The sequence below is a fragment of the Phalaenopsis equestris genome, unplaced genomic scaffold (genome assembly GCF_001263595.1).
Source record: "Phalaenopsis equestris unplaced genomic scaffold, ASM126359v1 Scaffold000002, whole genome shotgun sequence".
In the NCBI taxonomy this organism is placed as follows: Eukaryota; Viridiplantae; Streptophyta; class Magnoliopsida; order Asparagales; family Orchidaceae; genus Phalaenopsis; species Phalaenopsis equestris.
Window position 1 is genome coordinate 45,651,374 of NW_018164444.1, and position 25,366 is coordinate 45,676,739.

A 25,366-nucleotide genomic window follows, 5' to 3' on the forward strand; every position below is an offset into this window, starting at 1 on the left:
ATATATATATATATGAGTAGTATTTTCTAAAAAACTTAATTGACTACAATGCTACAAAGATTTATAATCAATTAACATTATTAATGAAGAAAATAGAATAAATATTATTAAATTAAATTAAAATGATGTTTTAAATCTTGCCTCAATCCTTAACATTTTTTGACTACGTGATTAGGGTTGTCAAAATGACTCTATGTTCGTGAACAGCTTGTGTTCGGCTCATTAAGCAAACGAGTCGAACACGAACACACTTTTTGAGCTCGAAATATAAACGAGCCGGCTCAGCTCGTGTTCAGCTCGTTTACACCCCTAATGTTAAATATGTAAATATATGGTTGTTGAGTGATCTTTCCTCTATTAGAGATATTTTAATCTATAGAGATTGGAGTATATACAAGTACGTAACATATGTTTTCAATTGAGGATAATAAGAAAGAAAGAGTTTTTTTTCCATGGTTTCAGAGCCACGGATGGCTCTTCGCTTCTTCTCCTCTGTTCAGTGTCATCTCCTGTACTCGTCGTTCAAATTGTTCTTTCGACTCATCATTCGTCTAAGCGATGTGCATCGTCAACATCATTTGCATATCTTCGTTCGCACAAACAGTTTCATCAGAATCGCTCATCGAAGACGAACGGTTAAAGCATATGGGATTAGATCTCTGATCTTCCTGCAACGAGATTAGGGCATCGTTCGATTCTTCTTCTGCTTCGCCTTCATCCTACGACATCACTAGCTCAAGTGTTGTTGTCAATCACAAGAGGTCATCACTCGCGGAGTCATTCAATGCGTTTGGTTGTCTTCAGTGATAGTTGAGTTATCTCCTACGACTAGATATCATACGTCTCACCTTTTCACTCGTCCTCGTCTTTGTGTTGAGGAATCCATCATTAGGATCAACTGATTCATTCTCCTTAAATATTTAGTGATTTTCATGGTTGTTGAATAAAAACAGGTTGTGACAAATTTAGTTCCATCAGTGACTAAAATTACTAATGAAAGTTTAAATGACATCAACTATTTTATTAGAATAAAACTGTGAGGCTCCACTTAAGAAGTATTTCTCAAGAGATTCACCTCATTAATAATCTGTTAACTGAGTATTTTAAATTATTCTAAGTAGATAAGAGTCGATACCCAACTATTGATACAAATACGGAACTCTACCGAATCTGACCAGTCCAATTATATTACTCAATGTGATTGTGTTAAGGATATGATGGATGAATTGACATTTATGTTTTATGGTTAGTCCAATTATCTTTGATGTATGCAATGTGTTTTATCGAGCTAAACAACAATATCAATCACTTAACACTTATCACATGCACTTTAAACATGTTTATGAAAAAATGAATGTGCTATTGTCATTTAGTATTAATGTCTCGATTCAACAGGCTTAAAGAGAACAAATGACTATTATGAGTTCTCAACTCTCAAGATTAAGGTGTCAAATAACAAATCTTATATGGACAGTGAGTTATTACTCTGAGGGAAGCCTAAACTAGAGTGTTGTGCGCTATTCCGAGTTCTCAAACTTCATCCGTACAAAACCCTAATGTTATTGCTAGCCAGAAAAGTATAGATAACGGTAAACCTCCTCATGGCAATTATGGAAGTGGAACTTCGAATCCTGGAAATCAAGGCTCAAGAATAGTCTGCTAATACTTCCATGAACTTGGTCATACAATGAGAACGTATTAGAAGTTGCTACAAAAAATTAAAAGGTTTATAGATAAAAGTCAGCACACATGATCACTACTAATGAGGCCTCTCATAATCAGACTTTCTCACTTTCTACATATGAATATGATAAATTCATCCAATTTCAGGGAGCATTTAAGAAATTTCCCTCTATCACTATCTTTGTTGAGTCCGATAATAATGATAATTATCTTATTTTCTCTTCCAAACAATGAGAAATTGAATTCAGTGTTACAAATCATATGACAAGTTATCCAAAACTCTAGTCCACATTTCATAAGCATCTTTGTTCGGTCACATTAGAAGATAGATTTACCTCTAATATTCTTGTTTCTAGCACCATCAATGTTACACCAACATTACATTTAACTTCTATCATCAGTTCACCTCAATTCTCTTTTAATTATTCCTATTTGCGTGCTCTTAATTATTGTATCTTATTCTTCCCCGACCATAATCTTTTTCAGGATCTTATCATAAAGTAGATTACTGGTAAATAATAAGAGTGAGTGGGGGGCTATATTTATGGATAACAAACTACCTCAACCATAGCTTTTTCCAATAACTTATCTCATTTTTAGTTTCATTATCGATTAAGGTATCCATCACTACCAATTCCAAAAAAATTATACCCTCTACCAATTCCAAAAAAATTATACCCTCAATTTCAATAATTATCAACTTTAGATTGTGAATTATGTCAATTTGTTAGACACACTCATTTGTCTTATGTTACCAAAATTATTAAGAGTTAGTCATAGTTTTGAATTGATTCATTCTAATGTATGTTGACATTGTCATTTTTATCTAATGAATTTCAATATTTTATCACTTTCGTAAATGATTTTTCTCGTATGACTTGCCTTTATTTTATGAAATCTTGTGCTGACTTATTGTCACATTTCGACTCTTTTGTGTTGATATTAAAAGTTCAATGTTCAGACATAATAGCATAAAATGAGATGCTTCACCAGTGATCATGTGTTGATACTTCATCCCAAAGTGAGAAAAATAGACATTTTCTTTATACAACTATAACACTTTCATTTTAAATGAATGTGCACGAACGGTTTTTGGGCTGATACGGTCTCTATTTATCTTTGTTATCAATCGGACATCGTGTTGTTTTATAGAACCATATATTCTATCAAATTAACTCTCTTTCCCAGAAAATTATTCGTATATTTGGGTGCATGTGTTTTGCTCGTGATACTTGTCTACAGGTTTTTAAATCGAACTATTCACCGTAAGAAAAAAATTGTAAAAAAAAAATATAATAATAATTAATTAAATGAAAACACTAAGTACTCCTTCCCAATAATAGTCCTCACTCTTTCGTTCAACTCACATAACATAACGCACGGGAGCCTCTAATCCATGACAGGGGTATAAAAAAACATGCAAAAGCCCTCGCCTCTCGATCCCTCTCCTTGCGCACGAAACTTCCCATGTTTGATTGCCACTCGCACAATGTTCATTGCCTATTCTTGCGATTCAATCATGACTTTGCTACAGGAAACCAAAGGCGGGATTGTAGCATGCAAAGACCTACGAAACTCTCATCTACTTGTTCGAGTGTCTCAGACTAGAAGCTCATTCATAACCCTTCGTTCTTTCCCCCTTCCACCTCTTCTGACTGAAACTGGTGACGATTGTTTTGATAGTTTTACTACATAATGTCATATGATATTGTACGTTATTTACTATGATTGATATAGGAAAAACATCACATATGATTATTAAGATCACCTAACTTGTATAGCATATGAGATAATAGTTGTGATTGATGATATGTATTTTTTGACATTGCTACTATAGTGATTTGATATTATCTTGTAGGTACATGTCTTATAGTATACATATACATGTTTAGTGACCTAAAGACTTCCTTGTTTAGCATTCATTACATGATTATGATGTAATAATACATATTATTCTACTTTCATAAATTGATTTCGGTTGTAAATTTCGTGTAACCTACTAAATCGTGGTTGTTTACTCTTATTGTTTTTAAATGTTTTCAAGAAATCGTAAAGATCCAGTGAAGCGAACTGATTGTACTTACTCCAAGAGGTATATTTTATGTATGAATTTTGTGATCATGATAAATTTATATGTTTTATTAAGATTATTAAAACAATCATAATCAATTTATACAAATATTTTAGATTTAAATAGTTTTGGTGTATATAAGAAAAATAAAATGATGATATTTAACTTTATTTTTATACCATTATTGATCACTTAGTGTTTCTGTGCAATAAATATTATAAGATAAAAGAGATTCCTTCCAAAAAGATCTTGGGCAAAATATATGTTACGCACTCAACTTGGTATAATCTATTAAAGTATATGAGTTATATCAGATTGGATCGTGATATTTGAATAATTTCAGAGTTCTACACATGCCTTTCTAAGCAAGCTTCATTTCAAATTCATATATTAAAAGATCATCCACGTCGCTTAAAGCAGACAAAATTCTTGAAATCATTCAAATATTAATAAATAAACTCACACGTGCTCCGACTCATAAGTTAAATTTTTAAATGCAAGTTCTAAAAATGTTGTGCGAGTCAATTTAAAATTAAGTTCAAAAAAAATATTGAATAGGCTCCATCTAAAATTGTAAGTGTTTTAACGAACAGTTTATAAATGTTACGCGGGTTAAAACCAAACATTTATTCAAATAGCTCATATTTTAAATCAAGCAATCAATCGGGATGTCTTGTATATAGAATAGTATAGTAAATATTACTCGACTAGTTTGAACCTCCTCCACTTAAGTACTAGAGTTCACAAGTCTAGCAAGTTTCAATAATGTTCAAACTACATATGTAAAATTTGCAAGTTCAAATCATATAGTCTGACCCTTCTTAAAGACTGAAGTCAACAAAACTAATATGCTAAAGATGTCAAAATTGATAGATTTCTAAATGAATCTTAAACATAAAACTTTTAAATGTCAAATCCCTGATGATGGTTATGTTATTGTGAATCTAAACCGAATAGGTCGATTTTAAAAAAAAAATTGAAAGTAAAAAATTTAAAATTCAAGTAAACTATTGTGAATCTAAACCGAATAGGTCGATTTTAAAATAAATTTTGAAAGTAAAAAATTTAAAATTCAAGTAAAATTAATCACTAAAAAAATTAAATCAAATCACATTCACCCACTGCAACAGTTATCGAGGGTGAAACATTTGATTGACTTCAGCTCCTAAAAGAGCTAATGTCACATAGAGTGTACCATTATAATCACACTCAAAATAATTTTATCCCAGAAAAAACGTAGTCTGAATCCTCTATCCGCATGGTTTAGCCCCCAAAGCTCCACAAAATAACAGTTATGATTAGAGTCATCTGATCTAGTAATTGTTGTCAAATGACACAATTATATTACGATTACGGTCGCAGCCGCACGTATGTTCCACAATGGCTTTTTACCCTTTGAATTGTGAACCAAAACTTCTATTAGTTAAGATCGACTTAAATTTATCCTTTTAAACAAACATTCACCACAAATCTACAAAGAACTCTTGGATGATGCAACCTATGATTGTCAACAATGATACTTCACTCAAATTGGGTCGACTCTCTCCTCTAACTAAGCAGATAATGGATCACGACGATCGGTGACGGCGGAACTATGAGATCTTGATCAGCTTTGTTACCATTTCCCCAATCATTTGTTTTAAGCTCCAAGTGATAAATTTTACAAATTAAACCTTATGTTTGTTGCTACTATATGTTACATATTCAATTCAAAATGATTAGCCTTAATCAAAAGTGTTATCCCATTATCGAAATTGGTAATTAATCATAGGAGCTTACGTCTATAAGAAACCTGAACCACATATCAAAAAGTCCTTGCAAATTGATGATGAAATCTCTGGGTAGTATCCTGTATACAATCCAATATGTCTTCTAAAATTTAACTCTTAAGACTCTCAATAACACATGTGAGAGTCCGGAGCATCCAAATTTTCAGAGCCCACAAAAACCCCAAGTCATTAAGGTGTCCTTCTAAAATACTCTCATTTGCAAAAAAGGAATTAGTACTTTTTTCCCTCTTAAACCGGTGCATGATTTATGTTGATGTTACCTTTCATAAACCTCATTCATTAGTGACTCATCATTGCCTAAATCCTCATAAGATTTTGATGAGTTGTTAATGTATCACATCATCGACTTAGATTCAGCTCCAGCTCTACCTCCACCACCAATGTCTCGGCCTAGACCACATCACTAATGTTTACTCTAGAAGACCTCGTCCCCCTGATCTTAGTTTGGCACAGGTATCATCTTTTTCAATGGATTCTCCTGCTAGTGACATTGATTTACCCGTTACTCTACAAAGAGGTAAACATCAATATGTTTATATCATTTTCTTTTGTGTTAACTATAACCAATTATCTTCTAGTTCGTGCTCATTTCTTAATTCTCTCGATTCTCTTGAGGTCCCAAAAATTGTTCAGCACTCATTTCTTAATTCTCTCGATTCTCTTGAGGTCCCGAAAATTGTTCAGCAAACCCATTCTGAGTCACAAGCAGCAATGTTTGGTCAGATGAATGCCTTGAGTAAAAATGAAACTTGGGAACTAGTTGAAACACCTAGCAAAAAAGTTGTTGGTTGTAAATGAGTCTTTAAAGTTAAGTTTCATTCTCATCGATCTATAGCTCGTCTTAAAGCCTGGTTGGTTGTTAAGGGCTATACTCAAACTTATAAGATTAACAATCAGGACACATTCTCTCATATAGGTAAGCAAACTTCGGTTTGCCACTTTCTGTCCTTGAACGCATTTAATAATTGGCCCCTGCACTAATCTGATCTTAAAAATGTCTTTCTAAATGGTGATCTTTTAGGAGAGTTAGGAATGAATCAAACCTCTTGGGTTTGTTTTTAGGGGGGGAAATAGGAAAGTATTTAGTCTTTGAAAGTCGTTATATGGATTGAAACAAAGCCCTTGAGAATTTTTTGCAAGATCTAGCCAAGCAGTAGAAGACTTTGATATGCAAAAAAAGTAAAAATGATCGCACCGTAAGTGATGCATAGGAATCTCACCATTAAAATAATTTCCTCAAAATCAGATTTAACACTAAAGATCTCGGTTCCTTGAAGTACTTTTAGGGATTGAAGTATCAAGGAGCAAGAAGGGTATATTTCTATCTTAGCGAAATTATGTTTTGGACTTTTTAATATAACTAGAAAATTAGGGGTCAGACCATGCAGTGCTCAGATGCTTCCTAATCAGCAACTTACCAAAAGATGGAGTCTTTTAATGATCTTGAACGATATAGGAAGTTAGTGAAAAAATTAAACCACCTCAAAGTGACTCGCCTTTACATCATTTATTCAATCAGCAATATAGTCCATTATTGATTGGCTTTGAAATGGATACTATGTTACTTCAATGGAGCTTGTGAACAATGTATTCTATATCAAAATCATGGACATAAAAATAATGAATTTATTTTTTATGCAGATTGAGAAAGTTCCAAGATTGATCGGAGATCTATTAGTGAATATTGTGTTTTTATTGATGATAATTTGGTCTCATGGAAAATTAAGAAACAAAATGTAGTGTCACAATCCAGTGCAGAATGAGTATCGAGTAATTGCATAAGTTTCGAGTGAATTGATGTGGATCTCTCAATTCTTGACCGAAATGAATTTTAAGAAGACAATTCTAGCAAAATTGTGAAATGATAACCAATTTGCAACTCATACTATTTCAAATCCTGCCTTCCATGAATGAACTAAATACATTGAGAGGATTATCATTTTAATCGTGAAAAAATTCAACAAGATTTGTTTTTTATAACTCATGTAAAGATTGGGGAGCAACTGAGGGACATTTTCACGAAGACCCTTTAATGGAGCTAGAGTCACCTATATTCGTAACACGATGAGATTGATAAATATCTATGCTCCAGCTTAAGGGATTGTTTTGAAAAGTAAAATATAAGGAAGCTTATATATTAGGAAACTTGATTATAAGAAATTTATTAAATGAATTTTTTTTAGGTAAACTAATTACAAGATATTTCCACTATCATAGATATTCCTAATCAATAGAGATTGTAGTGTATATAAATATGTAACATATATTTGCAATTGAAGATAAAAAGTCGTTTTCCTTCACAAAAACTTGTTCTAAAAATTTTGGGAAATTAATATACATACATACAATTCTTTATGTATTTACATATCTAATAACCAAAGTTTGATACTTACACTCATAACACCTTGGTGTGATAAACTTATGCATGAGAAGTTATAATCCACTTTTAAAAAGATAACGGTGGTGTTGTTTTTGGTATGATATTACAGATTTAGGGGGGTATACGTCCAAATATGATGGCTTAGGTGTTATATATGTAAATACATAAGAATTGTACGGAATGCAAGTATAAGCCCCAAAATTTTGTTAATTATTATAGAAATAAAGGGACTGAAAAAAGAGTAAATCAGTTAAATTACCTCCATTTGATCTCCCAAGTTGACAAGTAAAGCCTGTGGAACAGTGAGGACTGAAAACCATTCTCCATCTTTAAGTACTTGCAATCCATCCACATTTTTGTCGAGCACGACAAGTGTGAGAGCTGAAGCATCAGAGTGAGCTTTCATACCAATCACAGCATCAGAATTAGAACAACTAGGGTAGTAATTAAATCTCGCAAATGCAGTAGCATCTCCCATTTGATCAGTGTAGTAATTTTCTTCCAGTTCCAGTAGCCTTGCAATTGCCATTAGAACATTGTTGGCAATCTTCTTTGCTTTCATGGAAAATTCATGCAATAAACTCCTACAATGAGAAAAAAAATAATCAATTGTTTTGCTTCAGATTTTACAGTAAAATGTGAGTTTGCATTATGTCAAAGGCTTATAAACTTTATATGTATTTGAGAATTGACTATCATGACACAACTGTGCCTATTCTCAGAATGAAAAAGAGGAATCATTTTTATTTAGCTTAAATCATAAAGACAGGAAGTATCTTCCAATATTTGCTTTAAAAGTTTCAATGTTAAGGATCCCAAAATGGTTGTCGAGTGTTGATATAGGTTCTCCATATAATTTAATAAATCATAGGCTCGAACACCTGATTTTGTGTGCAAATATTGTGGTAAATCAATTATTAATATCATCATCATCATCATTCTTTATCTCAACTATTAGGAGTAGGCTTTATGAGCTATCTTTTTCTGTCATCTAGTGAGTTATGCGTGGAGGTTTACACTTATTCTTTGCAAATCATTTTAAACAATCTCTATTCATGTTAAACTTAGGTGTTCCCATTTTCTTACTTTATAATTCTCAAAAGTTAGTTTTAGTTGCTGATATAAAGATTGCACCGTCTTTCATATTACTCTCCATGATCATCAAAATTCATATATTCGATCCGCGCATATTTAATAGATGTCAGTCCATCATTCTTCTAACCTAGTTATTTCTTAATTTGTCCTTCTTAGTTTTGCCAACTCTTCCTTTAGCATTCTCATTTCTATCACGACCCAAACCATATATTGGCAACTTTGTAAGGTAAAATTTGTATTTGATCAACCACAAATTAGGCCCAGTGCTTTAATCTCAAAACAAATCAAAAGGACTGGATAAACACCCTAACAAGAATAAGAATAAATTTAGAAATAATAAGCTTGAAACAACATAAAAACTCTGCAGAAAGGATGATTTTATCATAAGAAATCTATTAACACCAAAGCTGCCCGATCCAAAGAACAGATGGGGGCAATAATCAGCCAAATTGGTTAGCCCTGCCCACGAAATATTGCCAGACCACTCACCCCCCTCCATAGCATGTTATTTGCTGCTCTCTAACTTCTTTCTATGTGATAAATTATTCTATTATTTTCAGCTTCCATCATGGGTAAGATGATGATGTTTGTAGCTTTCTATCAAGAAATTGTAAAAAATTTAACCTTTCATTTTTTCAAATGTATCAAAACTTTTATATTTTTTAAGATTTTTTTAGTAAGAAAACATAATTTCTTAGGTAATTTCAATGCTCCGAATGCGATGGGGTGATCCATTTTATGGTTGGGCAATGTTCTGGGTGGCTTAAAGCATGATCGAAGCACAATAATCTGAATTTACATGTCGTCGTAATTAATATTCATTTTATATCAAGGTTAACACCTGCAACTATAAAATCAGCCCAATCAACATAATTATAAACTTTTATAATTCTACACTCTTCTTTCAAAGAATAGACCCCGTCTTGGATTCCTTATAAATATTTAAGTTCTTACTTTATTATTTTCTCTATGGGGAACATGCATGAACTAGCTTCCTATAGTAGCAACAAATGCAATGATAAGGAAAAGAGATTTTCAACCAATTCTTGGAAAACTAATGCTAAAATCACTAATTTTTTGTTAACAACCGTTGTAGTGTCAACAAGTTTGCTTTCAATCAACTTAGTTTTGTTCAGGAGATCTAAGGAAAACATACTCTCATTAAGAAATGATAATGTTTAACTGGATTTCTAGAATGAAATTTTTTGAGTTGGAGCCTGGTTTAAGAAAATAAATATTTGTTTGCCGCCTCTTTCAACTGTTCCCGTCTCTCATTCTTTGGAAGAGGCGTGACTTTTGCTTTGGTTGGCCCCACCACCATAAATGAAAGCAAAAGAGAGGAATTCTAAATATCTTCTTTGAGACCAAACTCCAAAAGCTGCTTCACGAATTTGGTTCCTATGTAAGGCTTACGGAAAAAAAAAACTGCTACAGGCGAGGCGGTTTTCAAGGCTTACGGAAAAGAAAGGCTTTTACAGGCGGACGGCTTTGATTTTCTTTATTCTGTTCGCAGCATTTGGGAGGCAGCAAGGCTAGAAGAAAAGGACTTCTTCTTCTTCACGTGACCAAACCAAGAGCAGAAGAAAATTTGGTATCGCATGCTATTGCTTCTACCTTGGTATTTCGGTGTTATGCTTACGGGTAGGAGTATCGCAACGTATTGTTCTCTCCTAGTGTCTTTCTTCAGTGTATCTCGCTGTAGAGAGAGAAGAGGAGAGATAAAGTTGCTTCTTGTAAAAAATCGAAGTGATCAACGGTGTAGTTCCGCAATTAGTATAATTCTCTGCAACTCCGTGGATGTAGTTAATTTGCCGAACTACGTAAATCTGTGTGTTATTTTCTGGTGTAAATTTTCTGGTTCTATTTTTCGCTTCGTTGTCGATCATTATATTTCAATATACCACAATAACTAGTATCAGAGCTAATAGCTGCAAATAAAGTGAAGGTTTCAGGAATCGAGAAATTTGATATTAAAGATTTTGGTTATTGGATGATTCAGATAGAAGATTACCTCTATGGGAAGAAATTTCATCTTCCGTTATTAGGGAAAATACCTGAAAGGATAGATGAAGCTGAATGGAATATGTTGGATCGACAGGTTTTGGGGGTTATTCGATTGACCCTATCAAGGTCCGTTGCACATAACGTCGTCAAGGAGAGGACGACTGCAGATCTTATGGCAGCCCTGTCAGGTATGTATGAAAAGTCATCGACGAATAACAAGGTATGTCTGATGAAGAAATTATTCAATTTGAAGATTACAAAAGGTACGTCTGTTATATAACACCTGAATGATTTTAATACTATCACAGATCAATTATCGTCTGTGAAAATTGAATTTGATGATAAGATATGTGCATTGATCTTGTTGACTTCATTGTCAAATAGTTGGGAAGCTATGAGGATGGTTGTCAGTAATTATGCAGGCAAATCAAAATTGAAAGATGAAGCTATTCGTGATTTGATTTTGGTTGAGGAGGTGCGCAGGAATGATTCTGGCAAGTTCTCAGGATTGAGTTCAGCATTAAATATTGATTCCAGATGGAGGTCACATGATAGGAACTCAAACAGAGGAAGATCAAAATCAAAAAACAGAAGCATGAGCAAGTCAAGGCCTAGTAAACAAGTAACTTGCTGGAATTTTGGCAAAACTGGCCACATAAAGAAAAACTGCAAGAATCCTAAGAAAACGAAGAATGACAGTGCAAATGTGGTAACTGAAGAATCACAGGATGCACTACTGCTGGCAATTCATAGTTCTCTTGATGACTGGATACTGGATTCAGGAGTTTTTATTAATACAACTTTTCATCAGGAATTGATGTGAAATTATGTTGTAGGTGATTTTGGGAAAGTATATCTAGCAGACGGAGAAGCTCTGAACGAGGTAGGAATGAGAGATATTGACATTGCACTTCCACATATGAAAGTGGACTCTGCAAAAGGCCATACACATCCCTGAACTGAAGAAGAATATCATTTTTGTTGAGCAGCCTGATAAGTGTTACACCCCTACATGGAAGGTTACTAAAGGAGCACTGGTATTGGCTCAGGATAAGAAAATAGGTACGCTATATATGATTACTGGTTTAATTAACAATGTTGATACTACTGTTGCAGAGAGCACAGCAGAGTTGTGGCCTTACAGACTTGGTCACATGAGTCAGAGAGGTATGAAAGAACTTCAGTCCAGAGGTAAGCTACCATAACTAAAGTTAGTTGATATCGACATTTGTGAGAGTTGCATTATGGGGAAACAGAGGAAAGTAGTTTCTTGAAAGATGGCAGGACGCCAAAGGCAGGAAAGCTGAATCTTGTACACACAGATGTGTAGGGACTTTCTCCAGTGACATCTCTTAGAGGCTCTCGTTACTACATCACATTCATTGATGATCATAGCAGAAATGTATGAGTTTATTTCTTGAAGCATAAATCTGATGTATTCGGTGTGTTTATGACTTTGAAAGTCATGATTGAGACAGAGACATGCTTGAAGTTGAAATGTCTGAGGTCTGATAATGGTGGTGAGTACATTGATGGTGGGTTTAAGGAGTACTATGCAGCTCAGGGAATTAGAATGGAGAAGACTACTCCAGGGACACCACAACAAATTGGTGTTGCAGAGTGCATGAACAGGACCATTAATGAGCGGGCTAGAAGCATGAGATTGCACGTCGGACTACCACCTACTTTCTGGGCAGAAGCGGTCAGTACTGCAGTTTATTTGATCAACATGGGGTCATCTGTTCCATTAAACTGTGAATTACCTGAAGAAGTCTGGAGTGGGAAAGAGATAAAATTTTATCACCTTAAGACTTATGGTTGTCTTTCATCTTTATTATGTTTTCATTAATCTTGATGCTCGAAGTAAGCTTGAGGCTAAGTCAAAGAAGTGTTATTTCATTTGTTATGGAGATGAGGCATTTGGATATCGTTTTTGGGATGATCAGGGTTGAAAAGATCATAAGGATGTACAAGGACAAGTTCAGTACAATTTCTGAAACAGCACTGTTACAAGGACAAGTTCAGTACAATTTCTGAAACAGCAATGTAGGAATCTGAGTTGATAAAATGATGATTTACCAGAGGTCACAGTGCAGGACAGAGAAGCAAGTGACGATGAGAGTGGATCTAGGGCATCCACTTCTATTGTTCCACAGTCAGTTTCAGAGCAGTCTACCCCTACAGTTGCAGTTCGCAGGTCAGAAAGGGTTAGACGTTCTGCACAGCGTTATTATCCAACTTTGAACTACATTCTGCTGACAGATGGTAGAGAACTTTCGAGTTATGATGAAACCTTGCAAGATGAAAATTCGAGCAAATGGGAGATGATCATGAAGGAGATGGATTCTCTGCTAGAAAATCAGACTTGGAAGTTGACAGAATTTTCATCTGGGAAGAAAGCATTACATAACAAGTGGGTGTACCGGGTGAAAACTGAGCATAATAGCAGTAAGAGGTACAAGACTAGACTTGTTGTAAAAGGTTTTCAGCAGAAGCACGGTATTGATTATACCGAAATTTTCTCTCATGTGGTGAAGCTTGCAACCATCAAAATGGTATCGTCTATGGTGGCTACTGAAGATTTCTTCCTTAAGCAGTTAGATGTGAAGACAAGATGTCTTCATGGAGATCTTGAAGAAGACATTTATATGCACCAACCTGAAGGGTTTGTGGTACAGGGAAAGGAAGAGTCAGTTTGCAGATTGAAGAAGAATTTGTATGGCCTGAAGCAAACTCCTAGACAGTGGTACAAGAAATTTGATAATTTCATGCACATTGCAGAGTATAGCATATGTCAAGCAAATCATTGTTGTTATGTCAGATATTTTGACAATTTTTATATTATCCTACTGTTGTATGTGGATGATATGCTTATTGCAGGTGCTAGTATTAAGGAGATCAATAATCTGAAGAAGCAGATGTCAAAACACTTTGCAATGAAGGTTTTGGGAGCGGCAAAGCAAATCCTTGGTATGAGAATTGTCAAAGATAGAGTCAAAGGCATGTTGAAACTCCCTCAAGCTGAGTATGTAAAAAAGGCACATAACAGGTTCAACATGGATAAGGCCAAACCAGTTGGCATACCCTTGGAAAGTCACTTCAGACTCAACAAGAATCAGTCACCCAAGTCAGAAGAGGAACGAGATCACATGAGTAAGGTTTCTTATGCTTCAGCTATTGTTTCACTTATGCATGTTATGATTTGCACCAGACCTGATATTGCTCATGCAGTGGGAGTTGTTAGCAGATACATAAGTAATCCTGGAAAAGAACATTGGGAAGCAGTGAAGTGGATCTTGAGGTACCTAAGAGGCTCTACTGAAGATCGCATGTTATTACTTCTACGTTGGTATTTCGGTATTCTGCTTACGGGTAGGAGTATCACAAGGTGTTGTTCTCTCAGTGTTTTTCTTCTTCAGTGTATCTCGGTGTAGAGAGAGAAGATGAGAGATAAAGTTGTTTCTTGTAAAAGATCGACATGATCAACGGTGTAATTACTAAATTAGTAAAACCCTCTGCAACTCCGTGGATGTAGGCAATTTGTCGAACCACGTAAATCTGTGTGTTCTTTTCTGGTGTAAATTTTCTTGTTCCATTTTTCGCTTCGTCGACGATCGTTTAATTTCAATATACCATAACAAATTTAGCATAGTAGTCGGTCGTAGTCATCTGCTGACTAGACCACATTGAGATTTTTATACACACTTGGGCGATGTAATAGAACACACCCTTATTCTATTAGTTTTAAGGCTAGAGCATAAGCTAGATCTTTAATTTTAAAGTCAACAAATTTTTATTCAAGATACTTAATTTAAAAAGCATGATCCCATAAGACAATAATGTTACCAACATACACAATTAGTGCGGCAACTTGTCATTCTAGTGTTTGCAGAATAAAGTCTGGTCTGATTGAACCTATATAAATCCCTACTGGCAAACCTTGTATAAACCTTTCAAACAAAATCATGGATAGCTATTTGAACTTGTAAGTAGATTTTTTTTTTCAATTTAACATGCTAATTTTTTTAGTTGGAAAATTGCTGCTTAGACTAAAAGGAAAATTTTATAAAATGGTGGTGAGACCTGCAATGCTCTATGGTGCTGAATGTTGGCCTTTAAAAGGAAAGCATAAAACTAAGTTAAGTGTTGCCGAGATGAGAATGAACAGGTGGATGAGTGCCTTTACACTTAGAGACAAAATGTGAAATGAATATATTCGTGACAGGGTTGGTGTTGCTCCTGTGACGGACAAAATTAGAGAGAGTCATCTTAGATGATTTGGTCATATCAAACGTCGAGAGTAGATGTTTTAGATTCGACTTATTTTAAGAAAGGCAGAGGTAGACATAAGAAGACTAGGACATATTGTATAAAAAAGGAACTTAATTTATTAGAATTAAATGAAAATATGACACTAAATAGGACCCAATGGAGAAAAAGGATTCATGTAGCCGATACCACTTAGTGGGATAAAGGTTTTGTTGTTGTTGTAATTAACATGCTAAATGTGTGTAAAAACTAGAATCCAAATAAATAAATAATATTAATGTTAATTAAATAGGTATTTAAGGGACAAGTGTATAGATTTTGTCTTTAGGAGTCGCATGCCCCATTCGAACAGATAGAAATAGAGAATAAGTGAGAGAAAAAATTAGAAAAGGAAGAAGGACGAAGAAAGAAGAAGAAGAGGAAGGAAAGGACGAAGGAGAGGAAGTATAAGTAGATTGAAGGAGTGGGGCTTGTAAGCATGACTTAAATATAAAATATCATAAATTAGAGGGCTAAATTTAAATTGAACACCAAATTTAATAAATTGGTGTATTCACTTGACTTAGCCATGAAATATCATAATTTAGAAGTTGAGCTTGACTTAAATGCCAAATATTATAAATTGGGAATAAATTTAAGACGTGCTTTTTTTTAATACTAAATGAAGATCTAATATGTCAAATCCACCACCGGATTCATAATGAACCTACTACCAAATAGAAAGGTGATCTCTCTTAAAACCTTAGTTATGAAAATTTTAAACTTAAGGCAAATACTTCAAACTTCAAAAGATTTCAAAATTTATGAAAAAAAAAAGAAAATGATTTCAAAGTTTATGAAAATTTTGTGGATTTCTAGTCAAATGCGATATTTGAAGGGAATTATTTGAAAGTGGGGACAATAACAATTGGTCAGAAGAGGGGACAATCACAGGGAAACTTCCCAAACGCAGAGGCTGCAAACTTTAAAAAGGCGTCAGCAATAAATTCCGCCATTCAAGAGGTGAAAGAGTTGCTAGCAGAAAACCGCAGCCCTCCAAGCCAAATAAGAGCTGGAGTCAATCAAGCGAACTAGAAAATAAATTTGCATTATTTTTTTCTCATTTGAAAAGATGCGGTAATATATCAAGGATTTTTTTAGAACTTAGTCATACAAATCTGAGTTTCTTGAAGCCCTAGTACAGGTGCTGAAGTAACACCAAGCTTGTATGCTAGGCTTTCGCTAAAAAATTCTAGCTGATCAAGGTTTCTTATCGAACTCAAGTAAGTGTATCCATGTTTCTGAGAAAACGTGTTTAGATGCTAGGGTCTCAAAAAACCCAAGCCTGCATAGCTGGTTAATTATCCTTGTTTATCCTTTTTTACAAAGTTTAAATTATGATCCTTTTCATAAAGTGATCAAACTATTGGGAGCCTTCAGTATCAGCTTTCGTGAAAGATTGGGACCATATATAATTAGATTACAAGCAAAGGCTAAGCTAAACCGATAAGTAAATCTCAAAAGATGATCATAATGGCTATTGGCTAGTGATAGTTGAAATCATAAATTAAGATTAAAAAAAAAAAGTTAAGTTTGATCATAGACGTAATTTTGTTCAGTAAATAGCAAATACAAGAAACTGACATCAAATATCTACTATGCTAAAACAGTGAGTAAAACAACATGAGAAAAAAAAGACGCATTTGGTAGTTTGTGGGTAAGAACATATTTTAGAAAATGATAATTTTATTTTCACTCATTTTGTTTGTGAAAATAATATGATGGAAATTGAGATGATTTGTAAGTTTAAAAGACTTATTCCAAATTATGGACATAACAAATTTCATTATTTTTAAAATGTATCTTTTTTTTTTTTATATACTTAGAAAAATCAAATGGGCACAAATAAAATTCAAATGCCATCTAAATAACACCTAAAAGAGAAAATTTAGTTTTCAAAGACACCACTCATGAGCCATGCAAGAATATGAACTTGTTTTTGAAGATAGAATGTGAAGTATCAAATGTTATACTGTATATAGAAATGCTAAATACCTGAAAGAGCTTGGATTATCAGGCCAAAGTTCTAGATGTCTCTCACTTTCTGGCTCCACTAAAACATAAAGACGATCATTCCAGTCACGGATTTGATCCTTTGTTGCCACCATATCATTTCCATATCCTTCCATCTTAAATTTTCCATCATCTGTGAGATTCTTATACTTCTGTTTCTCTTCTTTAGGAAGATAAAAGAACTTTCTAGCCACACTCCGCACCTCATCAAGGAACGCAGCTGACATCTCGTCGCTGACAATCTGCAATACCAGCTTTTTTACATTTAAAATATATCCTTTGTGCTTTATGGATACAAATTCTAAGATTCAAGATAAAACTTTGTTTTTTTTTGGCATACTAATTGTTGAAAAAATACGCCAAAGATTTTCTAGTAAAGATACATAGAAGCATGTTGATAATTCTGATAACCAACATTAACACGCAAAATTTTAATAATATTTATACAATAAAGTGAATTTCAAAATTTCAATATTCGAAAGCAAAAAAAATTAAAAAAATGAAAAAGAAATTTCATTTATGATTGTGAGTTGAATAAAATAGCTATGTGGTGCATAAATGTGAGAAATGGCCTCCATGACACACATATACAAACAAATTTCTCTCGAGCAAAATGTAAAATAATCATTTAATAAAAAAGAGTTTACTTCGAATAAGTTCCCTTTTTAAACACAGTGTTTGCTTCATTTATGAATTTAACACTAAAATGAACCTCTAACCCTCATGAATTAAAATGTTTTAATAATAATTTAATAATAATAATAACTTTTTATTTTAATCTACCGTTATGAATAATCATTTGAATGTTACTAAAGCAAATATAAAAATTATATTCTTTGGAAAAGAAAACCATATGAATCAATATTGTTTTAAATATTAGTTGTGTTTCCTAGTGCGTGACAATATAAAACATTCCTGTGATGATGCCTGTTGAGAACAACCTGTGTTCTTAGTGTTAAACATGCCCTTATTAAGCTATAAATAGAACCACTGAAACAAGAGAAAAAAAATTACGGATTTACTTTTCTAAAAAAATTTAGAATTTCTCTCAATTCTTGTGTAATGTTAGATTTAGATTCTTTGAGCTTTCTACAAGCCATCAAAACAAGTTCTGGAGAATGATTCTCCGAGTAAGCTAGTGAAATTTAGATCTTTCAATGGCATTATTTTCCTTTCTTCTAAATTATTTAATGATTGATATATGAGATTGATTCCAGATTTGATCGACATTTATGATATACATTTTCCTTTTTGTAGCTTGAATTTTATTAGCTGACAAATTCTAATATTTCTTAAAGGATTTTTTATTTTGATTACTTCCGTGTTATCATTTGAAATTGTGATTTTTGGAGAAGGAAAACAATATTATTCCTCTTCAATTTCTTTTAAAACGATTACAAAATAAATAGAAGGGGATGGCTCTCATATTAGTAAAGACATAAAATCAGTCATAACTCCCCATGGTAAAAGAATGAAACAAGAATTATAACATACCAAACAATATTCCTAAAATTCTAACACCTCCTCAAGTTGGAGCATAGATATCTATCATGCCCAATTTGCTTACAAGGAATTCAAAACTTGGACAGAAAAGCCCTTTGGTGAAGATGTCGGCAATTTGTTGATCAGTAGGAATAAATGGCATGCAAATAGCTCCACAATCAACTTTTCTTTTATGAAGTGCCGATCAATCTCCACATGGTTTGTGAGATCATGCTGCGACTGGATTTTATGCAATGTTGATGGCAATTTTATTGCCATAGTCTTCATTGGCATATTTATCAGAATCCACAGCTCTTCAACAATTCTTTTCAGCCGTAACATCTCGCATACTCTATTAGTCATAGCATGTTAGTTTGCCTCTGCACTACTTCTTGCCACCATATTTTATTTCTTACTTCGTTATGTAACCGAATTTCCTCAAACATAAGTAGAATATCTAGGTGTCGATCTTTTGTCAACAACTGGGCCCGCCCAATCTACATTAGTGTATGCTTCTATATTTTATTGTGTGATTTTCTGAAAGAGTAAGTCATTCCCTAATGTACTTTTTAGGTGTCTAACAATCTTGTCCGCAGCTTCAAGGTGTTTCTCATAGGGCGAAAGCATAAATTAACTTACAAAACTTACATCAAAGGCAATATCTAGTCATGTATGTAACAAATAGATCAACTTTCGCACCAACTTTTAATATCAAGTTGCATTAACTGGACAACTTGTCTTCACATCTCCCAATTTCTATTGTAATCAATTAGAGTATCTGCAGACCTATAATCACTCATCTTGGTTTCTTTTCAAATATAAAGAACATATTTTTGTGGGAACATCACAATCCCCTTCTTAGATCCAGCAATCTGCATGCCAAGGAAAGATTTCAGTGAACCTAAGTCTTTGATCTCAAAAACTGAAGAGAGAGAAGTTTTCAAACGGGTCACTTCATATATATCCTCTTCGGTGAGAATTATATCACCCATATACATTACAAGTTTGGCTATCTTTCCATCCTCGGAATGCCTGGAGCACATTTTATGATCTCCTTGCCTTTGAGAATAGCATTTCCTTTAACAAATACTGTAAATTTTTGAAACCACGCTCTCTGTGATTGTTTCAACTCATATATGGACTCTTTTAGTCTACACGCATTTGTGTCAATTTCTCACTAAATCCCGGAGGCGCATCCATATATACTTCTTCCTTCAATTCCTCATTGACGATGACATTCTTTATATCTAACTGTTGTAAGAGCCCGTCAAGATCAGCTGCAAGCGACAAAAGTACTTTTATTGGTTAGTTTGCAACTGGAGTAAATGTCTCAATATAATCAATGTTGTATGACTACGTTACTCTCTTATCAATTAATCTAGCCATGTGTTGTTCTAAAGAAACAACAGAATTGTACTTAGTTGTAAAAACCCGTTTGCATCTGACGGTTATCTCCTCTAGTAAGATCAACCATTTTTCAAGAGCTTTCATCTCCTCGAAAACAGCCTCCATCCACTTAGAGACTTTTAGAGCATCCTACACAGTTCTAGGGATCTCCATATGCGATAGTTGTGAGGCAAAAAGACGCAAGGTGGGGGCAGAGATGACTTTCTTTTGCGTGCAACACAAAAGAAGATCCTCTTGAACGTTTGTTGCACAGTTCTGGGACAATTTTATTCTTCTAGGAAAATCTTGTATCACCTACTGGGCAAGGATGAGGACTCCACCTTCATCCTCATCTCCCTTGCTTATTTATAGGCTCAAAAATCAGTCGTATTGATGACAAAATTAATTAAAATAATAATAATAACAATAAATTGAATTTTGCAATAGTTCTCTTATTCTTCTGTCTTCCGCCTTATGGCCTTCCAACTATTGCCTTATGGACCTTCACGTTCTTCATTCCGAATTCATAAAAAAATTATTTCAATTCATTTAAAAATAAAAAAATAAAAAATTATTTCAGGTATTAAAGAAGAAAAAATCCCTCGTATTCTCTTCATTAATTATTACATGTTAAACATACTTAAATTACTTTTCAAACCAGTTACAGATATATATATATATATATATATATTTTGATTTGATTTAAAAAAAGTGCTCAATTCCGCTAATTCGCGTTCTAAATTCACGCTTCGCCTTCCTGCGTTTCGCGCTTCGCCTCCCCGCAATCCTGTCGGCATTCTGCCTGCCTGCTAGTCGAACGTTCTCAACTCCACCTTGGCAAACTGAAAAAAAAAATTTATATTTCGGCCTAAAGAATTCAAACCATGCTCCTCATGCACTGTAAGCCAAGGAAATTCAAGTGTGACCGCTAAGCCAAGGTTTGATTCCTAAAATATGTAAACATATTATATACATATACATGTATGTACATGTATACATATACTTGTATATATATATGATACATGTATGTACATGTATACATATACTTGTATATGTATATGTACATGTATACATATACAAGTATATGTATATGTATACATACATACATGTATATGTATATGTATACATACATACATGTATACATATACAGTATATGTATACATACATACATGTACATGTATATGTATACATACATACATGTATACATATACAGTATATGTATACATACATACATGTACATGTATACGTATACATACATACATGTATATATGTTTATTAATATGTATGTATATATATATATATATTATTTATAAATTAAAATAAAAAATGCTCCGGATATTAATATGTTTGGATGATGAAATCGGTTCCGCCCGAAAATAAAGAGACAATTGATATGCCATCCACAGATTTTCATTATCCGACATGAATCTTTTGGCATGTCACCAATCTTGAGATAATATTTTGAGCAAGAAATGTTCAAAAATTGAAACGTCTCGACAAGATGAATTTAACAAGTCTAAGATTGCTCAATTCTGACATTGTAAGACTCAAATATCCATTAAATGTCATCCGATAAGTGAAGTCTCTCTAGGTCATCCAATCAAAATAGTTCATATTACTGCATTAATTGCACCCATAACTATATAAATTGAGTCTCACCTTACTCATGAAAGGGGGCAGATCCAGCCTGAAAAAAACTGAAGCTTGAAGAGAGCTTGAGGCATGAGAAAAAGCTTGAAGTCTTGATAAGCTGAAGTCCAGCATCACTCTAGTCACCGTCAACCACCAACGACCATCAGTCGTTGATCACTGCCGACCAATAGTCGTTGATTGCTGCTGACCAACAGTCGTCGATTGTCGCCTACCACTAGTTGTCGACCGTCGCAGACCATCACTCGTAGGTCATCGTCGATTAGCATTGACTGTCGCTTACTTCTTACGATAAGTTTATCCGCGCACCAACTTTGTAGCTCAGACAATTGTGTAACATTTCTCACATATGAGATAAGGGACCGTACTTATAATCTTCATTTTATAGTAGATCTCTTCAGTTGGGCCAAGCTCCGTGTTTATTCTTTTAACGGATTTTTCACGTAAAAACTTATGGTGTCTTTGTTGATTGTTTCTCTCATCTGAGTGTGTGTTGACTTTTTGTGTAATGCTAAGACAAAAATCCATTACTCTACCCTTGAGAATCTTCTAGCACGCATCAATAATAATGGAAGCTAAGGATCTAACTACTCTTCCAATTTACTTGTGGACTCCATTCTTATTTATGAGTAAATTTAAAGGTAATAGATGGAAGAAACATAAAAAAAAAAGGTAAAAAGTAAGATTTTAGATCTTATGCTACAAATAAATTGCCCTTTAGTCAAGGAGAAGACTTAGTGTCGAGCTCACTAACATCTACAAAAGGCTAAGAGATCTCGTGAAGAAGAAAGTGAAAAAATGAATAAGGGACGAGAAGAAACTTTTGAAGTTCATAGACAAGAAACAACAAGTCGTCAATGCCTAACCGGTAAGGAAAAGATCAAAAAATAAACCTTTGATGGCAACTTTCAGTGACTTAAACTTGAGAATCTTACATGAGGATAATGAAAAGTTTCAGAACATGTATTTTTCTCATGCACTAAGATGAAGTTTTCACAATGGCAACGATAAGATAAACGATTTATCTCAATTCATTGGATTAGCTTGCATAACAATTTAAGATTTGAAAAAAAAAAATCTTCGAAAACAGATTCATCGTCTTTTAAATTCACAATTGATATTTTAAAGAATGAAAATGAATGAATCACTCATACATGGCAAGGACGAATTGCATGATATGATGAAGTCATATTCTATGATTGAAAGAAAATGTTTTTGTTAAGCTAAGATTGGCATTTGAACTAACTATTATTACATTAATTAGCAGTGCCACTCGTATTCATGCTGCACGATTAATAATGCACATCCAAGTTGCATACAACATCTATTTATTTGTATAGGAAGCATGATAAAAATCAAGATAGGTCGCTTATGCATGTCTGGCTCAAGATATAGAAATGTTTCATATGTTTTTGTCGGTTCAGGAAATTCATGAGCATCACTAGTCTTCACAAATTTGGACCTCAAAGGCATTGCAATAGATTGATCCTCAATTGAACTTGTTTCAAATGCTATTATACCAAATTAGTTCGGAAATATAAAGTCAATACTTTTATGTATTCATAGAAGACCAATAAATGATTGATTATAATTAAAGAGAATTCCAGATGCACTCCAAAAGCCAAGATTTGAAGATTATGGTATAAGGTAAATTTTTTATAAATTCTCATGACCTCCTTAATCCTGAAAGGGTCCTTACATTAACTTAAAATTAGCAAACATGATTACATATATTATGATTTTTAGTGATTCACTTTTGTACATTTTAGTTAATGTCATATTTGGATTATAGCAAGTATCACTTCTTATGTTGCGAAATTGGTTTGATTCATGCTAAAGAATTCTTGAGCTATCCAATGCACCATGCATAAGGTATTTTATTAGTCTATGTTTAATCCTCATGTACACTGTATATGAGTAAAAATTATGCATGAGAATATGTTTTAGTTTTTGAAAGGATCAAATGAATAGCTTGTGGTGTAATCAAGCTGAACTAATTTGGTTTTCCCCATGAGCCCCTCTAATCAGCATGGCAAAGATGATGCTGAATGTATACCTCAAATAACTAAAATTATGCATGAGAATATGGTTTAGTTTTTGGAAGGATCAAATGACTTGCTTATGGTGTAACCAAGCTAAACTAATCTGGTTTTTCCCATGAGCTCCTCTAATCAGCATGGCAAAGATGATGCTAAATGTAAAATTTAAATGAGTAAAATTATGCATGAGAATACGGTTTAGTTTTTGGAAGGACCAAATGAATTGCTTATGGAGTAACCAAGCTAAACCAATCTGGTTTTCCCACTAGCCCCTCTAATCAGCATGGCAAAGATGATGCTAAATGTCATCCAATTATAATAACACTATTTAGAAACATGCTAGGATCCTAAGCTATGCACACTTTAGTTGTAGTTAGTTCAATGTTAGATTGTAGCCGCCAATGTCACGTCTTACATATTAAATTCAATATATATCATTCGAATCATGATGGCCTTCTCGTGTAAGGTAAGTAGATGCATGATGTTAGTGGCAGTCTATCTCCGTGTGATTTCAAATAAGAGTGGCACACTTATGTTTATGTTCATGAGTTTGTCCTTGTTGTGGAAATGTTGATTTGTCAGCACCAAATAAGATAAAAACATTAACAGATGATGACAAAATTTTATCGGTAATATATGATGGTTTGACTTAGCATTTGGCAGATAAGGATTCAAAAATCTATCCATGCAGATGATGAACCTGGCGATCATATTCTCCCTGGACCAAATCAAGATTCGTTGGACGAGCATAATTAACAAATGATCCACCAGTAAATTTCTGAATCAGACCAACTTCGACAATATAGTTTCTGAATCAATTATACTTGAGGATTAACTATAATAATATTCACCAATAAAGGTTTGTTACGCATCAGATGAGAAATGCAACCTGGAACAGGCCCCAGGTTTGGAGGGCCGACTTGAGCCGGAGGAGCTCCTCGCCACCATCCGGCTCGGATAGGCGGTGGAGGTCGATGATTGGAACGCTGGAGGCGGGCGGCGAAGAACCGATGGGACGATTCTCCTCTCTCTGAACAAACTGGGGTGTTATCTGACCGCCGCTCTTAGCCAGCTCTTGGACCAGCTTCCCTTCGAACACTGCCGTAGCTTCCATTATGATTCGTTGAGAGGAGGAGCTCGGGGTTTTCTTCTTCCTTGTCAGCTGCTTCTCTTCTGAGTTATCACCTATGATTAGTCGTGTCAGTGTGAGACAAGCCCCTTCAACGATAAGGATGCGCGCATACGCGCCTGGACCATGTCTTGTTGGCTGCCAAACACTGAAAACAAATCGGATAAATTTCAGATAAAAGAAATTCAGTTCTCCTTTTTTTTTTAAATTTAATGTTATTTTGTGATTTAAATCCGAATTTATTAAATCTAATTATTTAATGAATTTAATAGGTTTAGTTTAGAAAAGCAATCAAAAAAATTATTGGATTTAAATGAATTTAATAATAATTGAATC

General features: G+C 33.9%; 1 protein-coding gene across 1 annotated transcript in view; it reads right to left on the bottom strand.

The window, feature by feature from the left end:
- LOC110029049 (protein SRG1-like) overlaps nt 1-25,165 on the bottom strand; it is a 26,168-nt gene extending 1,003 nt beyond the window's left edge. The window contains exons 1-3 of the mRNA XM_020731162.1: nt 24,791-25,165; nt 17,327-17,586; nt 8,184-8,508 (exon numbers count right to left, since the gene is read on the bottom strand). Coding sequence (XP_020586821.1) covers nt 8,184-8,508; nt 17,327-17,586; nt 24,791-25,015 — 810 coding nt within the window. The 5' untranslated portion in view covers nt 25,016-25,165. The remainder of the gene's footprint in view (nt 1-8,183; nt 8,509-17,326; nt 17,587-24,790) is intronic.
- Between the last annotated feature and the right edge of the window lie 201 nt (nt 25,166-25,366).